Source organism: Ailuropoda melanoleuca, chromosome 20 (assembly GCF_002007445.2).
Source record: "Ailuropoda melanoleuca isolate Jingjing chromosome 20, ASM200744v2, whole genome shotgun sequence".
Taxonomy (NCBI): Eukaryota; Metazoa; Chordata; class Mammalia; order Carnivora; family Ursidae; genus Ailuropoda; species Ailuropoda melanoleuca.
Window position 1 is genome coordinate 27,929,622 of NC_048237.1, and position 17,698 is coordinate 27,947,319.

At 35.8% G+C, this 17,698-nt stretch overlaps 1 protein-coding gene across 5 annotated transcripts in view; it reads right to left on the reverse strand.

Moving 5' to 3' along the window:
* FERMT2 (fermitin family member 2) overlaps nucleotides 1-17,698 on the reverse strand; it is an 84,925-nt gene that overhangs the window by 47,442 nt on the left and 19,785 nt on the right. For all 5 annotated transcript variants that reach the window (XM_034648393.1, XM_034648394.1, XM_034648395.1 and 2 more), the window contains exon 2: nucleotides 9,679-9,912. In XM_034648393.1, coding sequence (XP_034504284.1) covers nucleotides 9,679-9,912 — 234 coding nt within the window. The remainder of the gene's footprint in view (nucleotides 1-9,678; nucleotides 9,913-17,698) is intronic.

Genomic DNA, 17,698 nt, shown 5'->3' on the forward strand with positions numbered 1-17,698 from the left:
CATATGGGGGAAAGGCCTCTTGATACACAAGGTATTGGAAAGAATCCTCAGAAGGAAATAAGCTAATGGTGGCTCTGGACCTACCCTAACAAAGCTTAAAAGCAAGTATCAAAAGGACCCAACTGATTCCAAGTAATTTATTGACCGGGGGGGGGGGGAAGCCAACACTACTTAAAAGGGATACAAAAAATCTAGCCACCAAAAACATAAAATTAATGAAGCCTGGCATTTGATCAAACATTACCAGATATAAAAGAGGCAAGAAAATACAACCCATTACCAGCATTAAAGGGAAAAAACAAAGTAAACGAAGCAAAATAATGATCTATGATGATAGAATCAGTAATCAAAGATACTAAAATAACTACTAGAAACATATTCTATGTATTTAATAGAGGAAAGCATAAGCATAATGAGAAAAATGAAAGATTTATAGATTTTTTAAAGCCCAAAGTCAAACTTCTGGTAATGAAAAATGTATCTAAAATGAAAACTACACTGGATGGGACTGACAGATTAACAGGATATCAATGAATGTGAAGACAAAAATGGACATTCTCCAAAATGAAACAGAGAATGAAGACTGAAAAAAAAGGAAAAGAGCAAACAATAATAAATCTAACATACATAAAACTGGAGTCCCCCAAAGGCCGGGAGTTGTGGGAAGGGACACTAAAAATTATTTGAAGAACTGATAAACTATCCAAGTTTGGGCACCCCAGGTGGCTCAGTCAGTGAAGCATCCAACTCTTGATCTCAGCTCAGGTCTTGATCTCAGGGTTGGGAGTTCAAGCACCGTGTCAGGCTCCACATTGGATATGGAGCCTACTAAAAAACCAAAACAAAATATTAAACTACCTAAGTTTGATGAAAAGCATAAACCCACAGATATAAGAAATGAAATGAACCTAGAACAGAATAAACCTAAAGAAAACTATGCCAGGGTCGCCTGGGTCTCTCAGGCGGTTAAGCGTCTGCCTTCAGCTCAGGTCATAATCCCAGGGTCCTAGAATTGAGCCCTGCGTCAGGCTCCTTGCTCAGCGGCAGCCTGCTTCTCCCTCTCCCTACCAATCCCCCTTGCTTGTGCTTGCACTCACTCTCTCTTTCTCAAAGAAATAAAATCTTTAAAAAAAAAAAAACCAAAAAAACTATGCCAAGACCATCAGAATTAAATTGTTTAAAAAACAGAATTCCTGAAAGACTAACAGAGAAGACACACAGAAGCATAAATAAAAGAATAACAGATTTCTCTGAAACTTCATGAACCAGAAGACAACAAAAGACATGTAAAAACTACTGGAGGGGGAAAAAAAAATCTAGGATTCTTTACCCAGCTGCAATATCTTGTAAAAATGAAGGCAAAAATCGAGACTTCTGTAGACAGACAAAAGGTGAAAAACATCACCAGCAGACTTGAACTATAAAAAATTATATGAAGTTTTTCAGATAGAAGAAAAAGGATACCAAATGAAAAGTATTCTCACAAAGACCACTGAAAAATGGTAAATGTGTGGGCAAGTAAAAAGACCATTTTCCTGGGGTGGCTGGATGGCTCAGTTGAGCATCCGACTCTTGGTTTTGGCTCAAGTCATGATTTTAGGGTCATGAGATTGAGCCCCAAGTCAGGGCTCTGCTCTCAGAACAGAGTCAACTTGAGATTCTTTCCCTCTCCCCCTGCTTACACACACACACACACACACACAATCACACATATTTCTCTCTCAAACAAAATCTTAAAAAAAACACATTTTCCTTACTTTCTACTACTTTTAAAACACAAGTTATTGTTTCACAGGAAAATAACAGATTGTGACTTAGTATTAGCATTTTTTATTATGTGAATTATGTGAAAGTAAATTATGTGAAAGTAAGAATTATGTGAAAGTAAAATTTTGTGAAATTATGTGAAAGTAAAATATATGGTAATAGCAAAAAGGACAGGAAAGGGGAAACAGAACTTACTATTTTAAGATTACTATGCTTTGTGGGTGTAGTGCTATACTATTTATTCACTGTGCTTAAGTTAGTCATATACTATAAGCTCTACAGCAAGTATTAAAAGGCAAAAGAAAAAAAAAAGGCAGTAAAATCTACTTAAGTCATGGGTAGAAATAAATATAAATTTAACAAACAAACCCCCCCTCAAAAACAAAAAAATAGAACATGTAGAAATTTAAAAATAAACTATCGTAAACAAAACAAATACAGAGATGGTAGACTTAAGCCAACCACAGTGATAATCATGTTAAATATAAATGATTTGAACAGTTTATAAAAGGGCAGGGATTGTCAGAATCAATAAAAAAGCAAGTTCTAGCTCTATGTTGTTACAAGACATCTAATTTAAAGACATAAATTAAAAGAAACAGGATAAAAAAATATATTAATACCAACCAAAAGATAGCTGCAGCACTTTTTAAATACCGACAAGGTATATTTCAAAGCTAATATCAGAAATACAGAAGGGCATTTCATAATGTTAACAGAGAAAACTCATCAAGAGGACCTAACAATTCTAAATGTGTGCACATAATAAGAATACTTCGACAAAACTGACAGATGTGGGGCGCCTGGGTGGCACAGCGGTTAAGCTTCTGCCTTCGGCTCAGGGCGTGATCCCGGCGTTGCGGGATCGAGCCCCACATCAGGCTCCTCCGCTATGAGCCTGCTTCTTCCTCTCTCACTCCCCCTGCTTGTGTTCCCTCTCTCTCTGGCTGTCTCTATCTCTATCGAATAAATAAATAAAATTAAAAAAAAAAACAACTGACAGATGTGAAAGGAGCAAGAACAAACCTGTGAGTATAGCTGAAGATTTCAACATCCCTTTTTTTCCAACCAACTTTACCTGTCATTTATAAAGCATCCCCACCCAATGATAATACAATATACATTCTTTCCACATGTACACAGAAAGTTTTCTGTTTGGGGATAAGCCTTACCTGATCATGATGTGTTAATCTTTTTTATATATTACTGGAACCAATTTAAAATTTTGTTAACGATTTTTTTGTCTATGAATAAAGATCATAAAAGATATCACAAACTTGTCTTTATCAAAATTAAAATTTCTGTTCCTCAAAAAACTTCAAAAATTAAAAAGTAAACCACAGTGAAAAAGTGTTTGCAAAATATAAATCCAATAAATTTTCCATATCCAGAATATCTAAAAAGTGCTTACAATTCAGCGAGATGATAACCTAATTTTTTTCTTTTAAAAAGGGGAGGCAAAGGATTTAAACAGATACTTTACCACAAAATATATGGGTAATCATGTGAAAAGATCCTCAACATCACTAGTCTTTACAATATACAAAATGAAGCCTCAAAGCAGCAATTACCCCACATCCACTAGAATAGCTAAAACTAGAAAATGCTGCTAGAAATTTTAAGTGATTCATTTCTTTTTCATCTTTATCTTTATAGAAAAAGTAATCATTATTATTACTCCTAAGACAAACCTTTTGCATTAGAATCTTTATGTACAACTTAGGCAATGAAAATGAAATTAAATTTAAAACAATGCTTTTAAAGGTAACTGAATTTGAGATAATCAGACTTCTGTTCCATTACTACTGTGTGCTTCTCTGTGCCTACCAGAGATCCTTACAAGAATAGAAAGGAAAAAGTATGAATGAAATGAAAGTGTAACTACAAACCTCATTTAACCACTACATAAAAGCATGTTAAGAGTTAAATTTTAAAAGAAAACCAACATAATCTTTACTAAATAAAAAACTTGAAAGCCAATCTGCCAAAATTCACATGAGAAATAGACAATCTGAATAGACCTGTATCTATTAAAGAAATTCAATCAATAATTAATAACCTTCCAAAACAGAAAGTACTAGGGCCAGACTGGTTTACTGGTGAATTCTACCAAACACTATTTTTCTGGTTGTATTGAGATACTGACACATATCACTGTCTACATTTAAGGTGTACAGCATAATAACCTGACCTGTGTATACTGTGAAATGATCACAATAAGTTAACATCCACCATCTTATATAGGTGTACGTACACACACACACACTCCTTGTGACTCGAACTCTTAGCTTTCAAATATATCATACCAGCATTAACTACTGTCTTCATGTTGTACACCACATCCCCAGTACTTACTTCTCTTATAACTGAAATGTATACCTTTGACCACTTTCATCCAATTCCTCCCGCTCCCCAACTCCTGCCTCTGGTAACCACAAATATGATCTCTCTTTTTACGAATTTGCTTTTTCGTTTGTTTTTGTTTCGGGTTCCACATGTAAGTGAGATTATACAGTATTTGTCTTTCTCTGACTTTATTTCACTTAGCATAATGCCTTCAAGATCCATCAATGTTGTCACACATGGCAGGATTTCCTCCTTTTTTATGGCTGAATAATATCTGTGTTTGTGTATCATAACTTTTTTTATTCATTCATCTGTCAGTGAATACTTACACTGTTTCCTTGTCTTGGCCATTGCAAATAATGCTGCTATGAACATGGGGGTGCAGATATCTCTTCACGATTGTGGTTTCATTTCCTTCAGTTATATTCCAGAAGTACAATTGCTGGGCTGTATGGTAGTTCAATTTTTAATTTTCTGAGGAACTTCCATACTGTTTCCATTGTGGCTGGGTTCCCTTTTCTCCATACCCTTGCCAGCAGTTATCTGTCTTTTTGACAACAGCCATTCTAACAGGTATGAGATGACACTGCATTGTGGTTTTGGTTTGTACTTCTCTAATGATTAGTGATATCAAACACTTTTTCATATATCTGTTGACCATTTGTATATCTTCTTTGGGAAAATGTCTATTGAGGTCCTTTACCCATTTTTAATTGGATTATGGTTTTTTGGGGGGTACTTTTTTTGTTGTTGTTATTGAGTTGTATGGGGTCTTTCTATAATTTAGATATTAATCCCTTCTCCGTTATGATTTATAAACACTTTTTCCTATTCAGGAGGTTTTCATTTTGTTGACTGTTCCTTTTGCTGTGCAGAAATTTTTTGGTCTGATATAATCCCTACTTATTTATTTTTGCTTGTGCTTTACGTGTTATATCCAAAAATCACTGCCAGGACCCATGTCAAGGAGCTTTTTTCCTATCTACCAAACTTTTAAGAAAGAAATTATAGTAATCCTCTACAATCTCTTTTGGAAGATAAAAGTGGAGGGAATACTTCCTAATTCATTCTATGAGGCCAGCATTACCCTAATACCAAAAATCAATGGTACCAAAAGAAAACTACAGACCAGGATCTATGCAAAAATCTTCAACAAAGTATTAGCAAATAGATTCCAACAATGCATAAAAAGAATTACACACTGTGACCAGGTGGGATTTTTGCCAACTATACAAAAGGTGGTTCAACATCCAAAAATCAAAATAATCCATATCTCATCAAAAGACTAAAAAAAAAAAAAAAAGACTAAAGAAAACTCAAATGATCATATCAAAGGATGTAAATAAAAGCATGACAAAATCCAATACTCATTCATGATTAAAAACTCAGTAAGCTATCATTCTCAACTTGATAAAGAATACCCTTTAGCAGAGGACATACTTAATGATGATAAGCTTGAAGCTTTCCCACTAAGATCCAAAACAAGGCAAGGATGTCCTCTCTTACCACTGCCTTGTAACATCTTACTGAAAGTACTAGCTAATGCAGTAAGAAAAGCAAGTAAAAGCTACATAGATTGGGAATGAAGAAGACTATCTTTATTCACAGATATGATAATTTCTATAGAAAATCCAGAAGAATCAACAAAAACTTCCCAAACAAGTAATTATAGAAAGGTTACAGGATACATGGTAAATTTACAAAAGTAAATCACTTTCCAATATACCAGCAATAAACAAGTGGAATTTGAAATATAAAACATAATACTGCTTCCAACAACACACAAAAAAGGAATACTTATATATAAATCTAACAAAATACGTACAAGATCTAAATGAGGAAAATGATAAAACTGTGATGAAATAAACAAATAAATAAATAAATAAATAAATAGAGAGATGTACCATGTTCATGGATATGAATATTCAATATTGTTAAGATGTCAGTTCTTCTCAATTTGATCTACAGATTCGATGTAGTCAAAATCCCAGCAAGCTATTTTATGGACACCAACAACTGATTCTAAAGTTTATATGAAAAGGAAAAAGACCCAGAATAGCCAACATCATATTGAAGGAGAAAAAGTTGACGGATTGATGCTACATGACCTTGAGACTTACTGTAAAGCTATCATAATCAAGACAGGTTACTACTGGCAAAAAAAAATAGCAAATAGATCAATGGAACAGAATGTAGTCCCCAGAAATAGACCAAAATAACTACAGTCAACTGATCTTTGACAAAAGAACAAAGGCAATACAACGGAGAAAAGATAATTTTTCAATATATGATGCTGAAACAACCGGACATCCCCATGCAAAAAAAAAAAAAAAAAAGAATCTAGACTCAGACCTTACACGCTTCACAAAAATTAACTCAAAATGGATCACAGTCCTAAATTTAAAACACAAAACTATAAAACCCCTAGATAACACAGGGAAAAAATCCAGATGATCTTGGGTTTAGTGACATTTTAGATATGACAACAAAGATGTGATCCACAAAAGAAATAACTGATAAGCTAGACTTCATTAAAATTAAAATTTTCTGCTCTCTGAAAGGAACTGTCAGAAAATGAAAAGACAAGCCAGAGACTAGCATAAAATATTAGCTAACGGAATATCTAATAAAGTACTATTTTCCAAAATATATACTAAGAACTCTTAAAATTCAACAGTAAGAAAACAAACAACCTGGTTAAAAAATAGGCCAAAAAGGACACCTGGATGGCTCAGAAGGTTAATAAGCATCTGACTCTTGTTCTCATCTCAGGTCTTGACCTCAGTGTCATAAGTTCAAGCCCTGCATTGGGCTCCGCATTGGGTATTGGAGCCTACTTTAAAAAAGGCCAAAGACCTTAATAGACACCTCGTCAAAGAAAATGTACAGATGGCAAATGAGCATATGAAAAGATGCTTCACATCCTATGTCATCAGGGAAATGCAAATTAAAATAACAATGAAATGTCACTGCCCATTTATTAGAATGGCCACAATCCAGAACACTGACACTACCAAATGCTGGCGAGGACTCAGGGCAAGAAGAACTCTCATCCACTGCTGGTATGAATGCAAAATGACACAGCTACTTTGGAAGACAGTTTGGTGGTTTCTTAAACAACTAAACATATTTTTACCGTATGACCTAACAATCACACTCCTTAGTATTTATCTAAAGGAGTTGAAAACATATGCCTATACAAAAGCCTCCACACAGATGTTTATAGCAGCTTTATTTGTAACTGCAAAACTTGGAAAAAACTAAGACACCCTTCTGTAGGTATGTAGGATAAACTGTGGTACCTCCAGACAATGGGCTATTATTCAGTGCTAAAGTGAAATGAGCTATCAAGCCATGAGAAAACATGAAGGAAACTTAAGCGCATATTACTATGCAAAAGAAGCAATCTGAAGAGACTTCATACTGTAGGACTCCAATTGTAGGATATTCTGGAAAAGCCAAAACTACGGAGACAGTAAAGAAATTAGTGGTTGCCAGGGATTAGGGGAGAGGAAAAGATGAAGAGGCAGAGCACAGAAGATTTTTAGGGCAGTGAAACTGCTGTCTATGATACCATAATGATGGATACATGTCATCATGCATTTGTACAAACCCACAGACTGTACGACACCAAGAGTGGATCCTAATGTAAGCCAGAAACTCTAGATGATAATGATGTGTTAGTGCAGGTTTATCAACTGTACCACTTCAGTGTGGCATTTTGATAGCGGGGAGGTTGTACATGTGTGAGGATAGGGAATAAATGGGAACTCTCTATACTTTCTCTTCAATTTTGTTGTGAACCTGAAACTGCTCTAAAAAAATAAAGTTTATGAACAACAACAACAAAAAAAAACCAGATAAATGATACAAATGGTAAGTCAAAAAAAGAAAAACCTTAGATGACTAACAGAGATAAAGAAACATACTTAACTTCATAAACTAAAATGAAATACTGTATTTTTCAAAGAAGTAGACACTAAAAATTGACAACATTCAAATGTCAGCGATGATTTGGGACAATGGGTTTTCATACATTGCTGGGTGTAATGTAAATTGATACAGCAGTCCTCCCTTACCCACAATTTCATTTTCCATGGTTTCAGTTAATTGTGGTCTGGAAGCAAATGATCCTTCTTTTGATGTATCATCAGAAGGTCAGTCTAATGCTGTGTGTGTCACAGTGCCTACATCCCTCACCTCACTTCATCTCATCATGCAGGCATTTTATCATCTCACATCATTACAAGAAAAATAAGGAAGGATGAGTCAGAACAATAGGATATTTTGAGGGAGAGACCACATTCACATGACTTTTAATACAGTATATTGTTATAACTGATCTATTTTATTGTTAATCTCTTACTGTGCCTGATTTATAAATTAAACTTTATCATAGGTATGTACGTATAAGAAAAAAATATACTACATATCGGGGTACTATCTGTGGTTTCAGGCATCTACTCGGGGTCTTGGAACACATCCCTAACAGATGAGTGGGGGATGACTATATAACCACTTGAGAAATTCCTGCATACAAATACAAAACCGCAAAAAACAAAACAGAAAACCAAATCCAGAGAGTAATGGCAGTAACATATTGTTTATGGATATATAAACACACAGATATGGAGAAATGCATGTACATATGTATGTGTTAATAATGTATTTTTAAAAATACTAGAAGGATACACACTAGCTTATGACAGTGGTTGCTTTGTGAAGGGAAATTATAAGAATGTGACCAAAGAACTTTACCTCTATTACTGTGACTTAAAAAAAATTTTTGCAAAATGGCAAAATGTCAGTTATTAATTCTAAGATAACAGAAATTAGGTAATTTTTATATAATTCCTTATACTTTATTTTTATTTTTTTCCTAAAAATTCCATTAAGCATAAAAAACATTGTAATTTCAGTCAGTACATCAAAATAATAATGTCCTACATCTCCCCTAAATCTATGATATAACAGAATTATGTACTAGTGATAATGACAATAGTTCAAATTTTCTCTGACGGTTGAATACTTCCTGTCATATGACATAACTGGGTCAGCCAAAAGTAATCCACATTTCATTTCAGAAAGCATAAACAGAATTACTACAAGAGTGTTCAAGTTACAGACTGCTTAAGGAAGACAACACTCATGGTCATTTCCTTAAGAGCTGTGTCAGGCCTTCTGTGAAGGAAGTGACACAATGAGCCTGAATCACTGAAATCAAATACTGACTTATGTGAAGGAAACACTGCAAAACTTACATCCTGAAAATGATTTTTTCTTTTCCTTCCCAAGAAATAAAAATTAAGTCATCAGAATGAAGTATTACATAATACATACCTGACACACTTCTAGTAAGGAAAGACTCTATATTAGGTACCTCCTGCGCCATCTGTTCTCAATATTTCTTTATCTTAAAGTAGTAAAAAACCTTTCAAGAATAAAGTGAAAAACTGACACATACAAACATACATAGCTCACCCCAAACTACTCTTTGAAATAAGCTGTTAATTATCAGTCATGTATACATCACACTAATACTTTCATAAAGAATTTAATACTTACTAAACGTCTTACAGATGTCAGAAACAGCTTTGAAGACTCTATCAGAGAAATTCACTTTCACCTTCACATACTTCATGTTGGGAAGCTGCAGGCGGAGCAGTTTGTGCTGGGGGGTGAACTGCAGCTTAGCATCTGCCTGAATGCCATACTTATCCAAGGTCCAATGTGTTTTCAGAAGCCAAGTTCTCTTTTTTTCCCACCAGAGAGCATGGTCAGACCAATCCTTTTTTACATCTATAAAAAACAAGCAATAAACAAAACACTTAAAAATCACTAACATTACCTTGAGAGAAATTAAAGGAAGAAAACTAAATTGGGTATTTAATACATGCAACTAATTAAATACTAAGTGTCTTTTATGTGACAGGTACAAAAGAAACCCTAAAGAGCTGAGAAAACACTCTGTGCCCTTGAAAGCCCATACCCAGGTAGCTGAGGCGGAACGCACTGTGCAACTAATAATGCTTCATCAGGTACAGTAGGACACAGGGATGAAGAGGGAATACACTGTAGTCACTCAGAGAACAAAGAGAACCCTGGGGACTAGGCTCGGAAAAAATAATAATGAAGTGGAGTTGGTAAATTCTAAGCCCAGCCTTGAGGAAAGGACAATATTCTGATAAAGCCGGTGAGAAGGCTGAGGTTTGTGCATGAGGCTGCAGGCGCACACTGAGTAAGGAGCAGTGAAGAGTGAGATGGGGAATGCAAGCGAACAAAAACGAGTATCCTAGGTGAAGGCATGGAAAAAAATATCCATGAATAAGAGAAAATAAAAAAACAAAAACACTACATCCCAACTATACAAGCTGTCCAAATACATTTCGAGAAAAGTAACTTACGAGTTACACTGACCCAACTTTTTCCCCAACATATTTTGATACAAGTATAACAGAAAACATTAATATCTGTTAAACTATTTAACAGCCTTATGCAATTAAATTAGAAAACCAAATAAAAGAATAAACACAAGATTTGGCTTCCCTCAATAAAGCAGATAACAATAAACTTGCAAAATAAAATCAACTTCAGCTAGTGTTTAAAGTAGCAATAAAAGTAAAGACTTTTTAGATAATTATGCGTTAAGCTAAGAACCAAAAAAGGGGGACATGATATTTCAAAAAAAGAATAGGCCGGACACCCAGATGGCTCTATTGGATGAGTGACGAACTCTTGGTTTCGGCTCAGGTCATGAACTCAGGGTCCTGGGATTGAGCCCAGAGTGGGACTCTGAGTCTTTTCCAGGATTCTCCCTCCCCCTGCCCCTCCCCCGACCCTCCTGTGCACACACTCTCTCAGATAAATAAGTCTTTAAAACAAAAACAAAAAGAATAGCCAAACAAAGCCTTCCAGGGAAAAAAAAATCCTGGAGAATAGCATTCTTGCAAAGAAAAACTATTATCATGATCCTGATAAAAAGCTCATTTTAATACAGATTTAAAAAGCGCTGGTAAACTTTAAAAAAAATGCATTTCAAAGCACAGACTAATATGGAATTTTTTTTAACACAACTTGTATACCTGAAAGGCTCACAGAGTAAAAAATAAAATTTTCACATTGATTATGTGCCTAGAAACACCTTCTCTAATGGTGAAGCTTACATGATTGAACTTCTCATTGTGGAAGAAACACATCACAAGTGGAAAAACACTTTCAATTCCCCAGATGTTAAAAAAAATTTAATCAGTAAGTACTTTATTTTTTTTTTTTTGAAAGATTTTATTTATTTGAGAGAGAGCGTGCGCGCACAAGCAGAAGGAGCTGCAGGCAGAGGGAGAAGCAGGCTCCCCACTGAGCAAGGAGCCAGATGTGGGACTCACTCCCAGGACCCTGGGATCATGACCTGAGCCTAAGGCAGACGCTAAAACTGACTGAGTCACCCAGGCGTCCCAAATCAGGAAGTAGTTTAATGGGAGAACTGTAGTTACCTGTGATTACAATGCCATTTTGAAATTTTAGTATTTGTTAACCACTTCCTTGGTTAAAAGTTGCTCCCAAGGCCATTAAATTCTACTACTTTCTGATGTCATGCATGTAGCTGGCCACCCTTCACTCAGGCAGAGCAAACTCAAAAAGCCCCAAATGTTTGTATCAGGACTTTTACAGACTTCGTGGGCCCCTGACAAATGAAAATCTCAACTTTACATCAATTAGACAACTCTAACCTCAGAAACAGGTACCTCCCCTGATCTTCCTCTTTAAAAATCTGACCCTCCTCATCAATTCCACCTCCCTTTCTCACAACAAAGGAGAACCCACCTGCATCCAGCAAGAATAAACAGGGGTGTGTTACGTTTCAAAGTCATCACTGATAATTTTGAAGAACTGCAGGGGCACAGGTGTGCAAACTGAGAGTGAAACTGAGAGACTACATAAGAAGTTAATGTGGAGGCAGAAATGATGAAAGTCTGAGTTGCAGTGGCTAGGCAGTGAGAAATAAGGAATACAGAGAACTTTTCCTGAGTATTTTGTTATAGCAGGGAGCACAATAATGGATGGCAGATGGAGAGAAAGGGGAAGGAAAGTCCAAGGAGTATTTTTAGTTTTGTTTTCAAGAAGAGAAAGTTATTATCATTTTTTTAAGAATTACATCTTTTTCAAAAAAGATTATTTTAGAGAGAGAGAGTGTATGAGTGGGGGTGAGGCAGAGTGGGAGAGAGAGGGGAAGCAGACCCCCCACTGAGCGGGGAGCCCCAAGCAGGGCTCGGTCCCAGAAACCTAAGCCAAAACCAAGAGTTGGACACTTAACTGACTGACCCACCCAGGCGCCCCTACAGTATCATTTTTTTAAGTAGGTTCCACGCCCAGCCTGAACTCACCACCCTGACACCAAGACCTCAGCCGAGATTAAGTCAGATGCTTAACCTGCTGAGCTACCCAGGTGCCCCTATAATATCATTTCAAGTTACTGAAATGATCCTATAAAGCTCAAAACACATTTACAGTTATTATCATTCTTTACTTTGCTCTTCAGCAGAGCCGTTGTGTCGGTTTCACTTCAAAACTTTTTAGAGACTTGACTGAGCTCTCAAACACACAAAACGATGTTTTCTCACCTTCTAGGAAATCTTCCTTTGGTACTGGCTTTGTATGGTACTATGTATCCTACTTTGAAACTAATAATGTCTACACAACTCGCTTCACCCAGGATATTATAAGAATGTAGCTGTTCTATTCAGAAGCAGCAAAAACAAATGCTATACATTGATCAAAATCCTGAGAAAATTGATGCTATGTCAATTGAGAATCATTCACCAAGGCAAGCATTAAGAGCCAACTTGTACATCAAAAATACTTAACAAATTTTGTGTGTTATGTGTAAAGCAGTGTATCTTAATGCAGTAACTCTTGAAAGTACTTAAGTTACGTAGTACACCACTGCGCAGCTTGTCTCTACAGCGATTACCCGCAACGGTAACTGGCATCAACACAATGTGCACCAGAGCAGATTGCAGATATCAACATATATATTTACATATTCCTCCAAATAAAGTCTGAATAGAAGCATAAAAACTTTGATTTTAAAACTAAAAGGATCATCTAGAAAATACTTATGAATAATGAAAAGCGAATTAAAATGCTATTGATTTGTAAAATAATAGTTTATTTTTCTTGTGTGGTATTAGGATTTATAAAGGAATAGTTATTGAAGATCACAACATTTGCATAATTGAAGTTTGGAACAACCTTCCATGTATTTAACTCCCTTCCACATCAAAATCTGAGCCCTGCACCATGTTCTAATAAACAAACATTTCTAATTTTTTAGAATGGCAGCCTTGGTGTTTCAATCACAGCATTAAACAACTGAATGCAACACACACATACTCTCACATGTAAGAATCAGCAGCCTGGGGGTGCCTGGGTGGCTCAGTCAATTAAGCAACTGACTCTAGATTTCAGCTCAGGTCATGATTCCAGGGTCGTGAGACTGAGCCCAATGTCAGGCTCTGCACTGGGTGTAGAGCCTGCTTAACAGAGCTTAAGATTCTCTCACTCCCTACCTGGCCCCCCACTCAAAAAAAAAAAAAAAAAAAAGAAGAAGAAGAAGAAGAAGAAGAAGAAGAAGAAGAATCAGCCTGGCACTTGCCATGGTAGAAGTTTAGCAAGCATCACCACAAAGGGGACTTGTTTCATCAGTATTATAAACCATTCAAGGGGTAGGTCATGCTCAATACGTTTTAATAGTCAGTTTGTCCAATGTTAAGATTTCGGTTATGCTCCAGTATAGTGTACCCACCTTCTTGTTTTTGGTACACTGTGACTTTAAAATTTTGTATCTAGATTTTAAGAAGCAACATACCATAAATACAAACCTTCTCAGAATAAAAATCTAACGGGGAAAATGTACTACTATAAAGTCATGGTTTTCTTTCTTGGGGGAGAAAAGGAGACATTTCTTTACTTATTCATAAATTTAGCCTTTTTAGTAACTTTTTAGAAGTCAAGAACTATTTAGATTATGGTTTCATATACCCCATAAAAGTCATCTATAATAAATTTTAGTAATATGTGTTAATTTTTCAAAACATTTTGCCAGCACTGAGTAATGTACAGAATTGCTGAATCACTATATTGTACACCTGAAATGTAACACTGTATGTTAATTATACTGGAATTTATAAATAAATTAACTTAAAAAATTAATTTAAAAAACATTTTGCCAGAATTCTGGAAAGAATTATCCGGTGTTCCTCCCTTATTTAACAGATCCAATCATGTTGTGCTCTGTTCCACATAAAAATACTGACACTCAAATACGTATCATTAAAATTGCAAATGGCTAAAACATTAACTGTATCGATAAAAATCTTCTCACTTGACTGTAATAGAATGTTCTTCAAATTCAAGAAGTATTGAGTATTTATCCTCAAAGACACCATGTGTGTATTCTAAGGAACGGAAGGCTTAGGGGTTTCATTATTGGGAGGCTGAGTATACAAACATTGCTTATTCTACCAAATGGCTTTTGGAGCATTCACCAGCTCCATCAGGCACAAAAGAAAATCAATTATTTCAAAAAGCTTTCTGCTAAGGAAAATACTATGTCCCTCTTTATGCAATGACAGCGACCTTACACTCTAGAAAATATGAGCACAGAGCAAGAAGCTACACTATTAACACACTATTTAATCTTTTCCTACAATTCCTTCTTGACCATTTTGATATGCAATTCTAAAATGGAACTTTTTACTTTCATTTTTAAACAATTTGTTTAAAAAGTCAAAAAACATGACAAACAGAAAGTTAACTGAATTAACTTATTTTTAAAGTACCCACTTTTCAAATATAAGTAACTTATTAATAACAATTTGAAATAAACAGGAAACAAAATGTTACTTTGAAGTGCCTAAGATTTCTGTCTGCATACTTAAGAAATAATAGTCATTCAGGAAGAAAACACAGAATTTGTTTAGCATTCCCATAACTTCCATAAGTCAGAAGCAAAATTTACATTAGATAATCTTTGGTAAGTCAACATTTTATAAGTACACAGATCCTTTCTGGGAACATGCCTTATTTTTTGTAAATAGGTATTTTTCTGTTGTGCTAATATATAGTTTCTCCTGCTTCCTTTTGTTTTAGGATCCTCTTAAAACCCCAAATTAGGTAGTATAAGTATTGCAATGTCAAGAATTTACCCTGTCTTTAATGACGGCAAAAACTCTTCAATCCTAGCAAGCTATTAACAAAGCTATGGAGTGGTTCTGACACCAATGCAAGCAAGCCATGCAAACTAACCAGACCAGACAGCGTCATAGGCCAAAGTGTTCTTGACCTCCAAAATAAGACTTTCAAACTCCTTCATCACACCATTTACTTATACCACCTAGTCACCCAACTACCAAGCTTAGTGGATTTTCTCTATTCATTTCACAACCAGACTAAACAATTACAGGCATACCTCCTTTTATTATACTTTGCAGATGTGGTGGAGTCTTCTGTTTTGTTTTTTGGGGGATTTTTTGTTTTTGTTTTGTTTTGTTTTTACAAATTGAAGGTTTGTGGCAACCCAGCTTTGAGCAAGTGTATTGATGCCATTTTTCCAACAGCATTTGCTCATATTTCTGTCACATTTGGTAATTCTTCCAATATTTCAAACATTTCCATCATTTGTTACGGTGATCTGTGATCACTGGTATGATCTGCTGAAAGCTCAGATAACAGCATTTTTTAGTAATAAAGTATTTCTAAATTGAGGTATGTGTATTGTTTTTTTAGACATAATGCTATTGCATACTTGACAGACTACAGTGTAAATGTAACTTTTATATGCACTAGGAAACCAAGAATTTCATTTGATGTATTTTATTGCGATGTTCATTTTACTGTGGTGGTGGGGAACTGAATTTGAAGTACCTCCACGGTATGCCTGCACTGTAAATTTTATGATCAACAGGGTCTAAGATTCCACTGGGCAAGCCCATGTTTTTTCAAGTCCATCGTTTTATTTCCAACTTCACAACCGACCTCAAAATGCTGACCATCCTCACTCTTTCTAAGCAGACAATCATGGATTCTACTTCAGAAAATACAGAAGCTATCAGACTGGAACTATTTCATCTACATGCCAACAAAATTTACAAAACTTCTTGCATTTATTTATACCTGTATGGGTCTCCTGCCTTTGTGTTACGATAAAAGAAGTGTCTACTTATCTCAAACCAATCCTGTGAGCTATGCTCTGCTGGCCTTCTCACCTTCTAGGAACCACACACTTCTTAACAGTGGCACCCTGGGTATCTCATCCATTCCCATGGCTTTAAATGGCATCTATACACTCACATTTCTAAGTTTCATCTCCAGCCCAAGCTTCTGCTTAGAGCACCAGCTTATACATCCTACTGCCTATCCTGTATCTCCATCTGGATATCTGACAGGAATCTCAAACTTAATATATCCAAAACTTAAGCCAATTTTCTCCTATCTCTACTATTACTGAATAGCACTAACCATCAACCCAGTTGGCTCAAACCAGATCCTAGAAGTAATGGATACTTCTTTTCCCACCATTCCCCACATTTATCAGCAATCCATTCAGTTTGACTTCCAAAAGTCTCCAATTCCCACTGGCAGGAACCCGTATCATTCAGGTCACTAGCACCTCTTCCACTGATTATCGCAACAGCCTCCTACTGATTCCATTCAGCACTTTCGACACCACATCCAAGGTGATCTACTCAACACTCAAGTCATTCCCCTGGTGAAAATACCTTAACAGCTTCCAAATGCACTCAAAATAAAATCCAAATGCCTTGTCATAGTCTACAAAGCCCACACAGTACGGCCCATCTACTTCTCTGAATTTATCTTCTGCTACTCTTCCTCTGCTTCAACCATACTTTCCTTCTCTTTATTCCAGGAACTAATAAGTAAGCTCTCTCCTCCCTCAGTGGCTTTGCACATGCTAGTCCACTCTGAATGTCAAATTCCCTCTCATCTTCCTCAAATTTTAGCTTAAATTTCATGTTCCCAGAGAAGCCTTTTTCACCACCCTAAGATAAACCTTCCAATGTGCTACGTCCCTTCATCATCCTCTATTTCAGTGCACTGTGATACTGATGATCAAAATCTGCATTCATTGTCGTTCGTGGGTGGGGTAAGTATCTTTCTTTCTATTGGACTATACTCTCTAAAACAAAAACAAGGTCTGTTTCAATCACCATTATATTGCTAGCACCTAGCACAGTGCCTGCACATGATAGCTGATAAATGAATAAATCCTCATATTGAAAATTTTAAAGATCCTTCATTACTACCCCAAGAAAATATTATCCCCAACAAGGAAATTATCCTTAAGCCATCAAGAAAAATAATGTGTAAGATTAATTTAGCTGTATGTTTAGCTGAAGAGAAGGAGCCAAATATGAGGAACATATCTAATAATTACAGGTCTTAATGATATTGACTAAAGATCACAGAAGACAGCTGAAGGTGAAGAGGAAAGCTAGAAAGCTCGAAAGCTCCTAGCTTGAGAATTAAATAGACAACAAAAACACTAAAATCTGGGGCACCTGGGCAG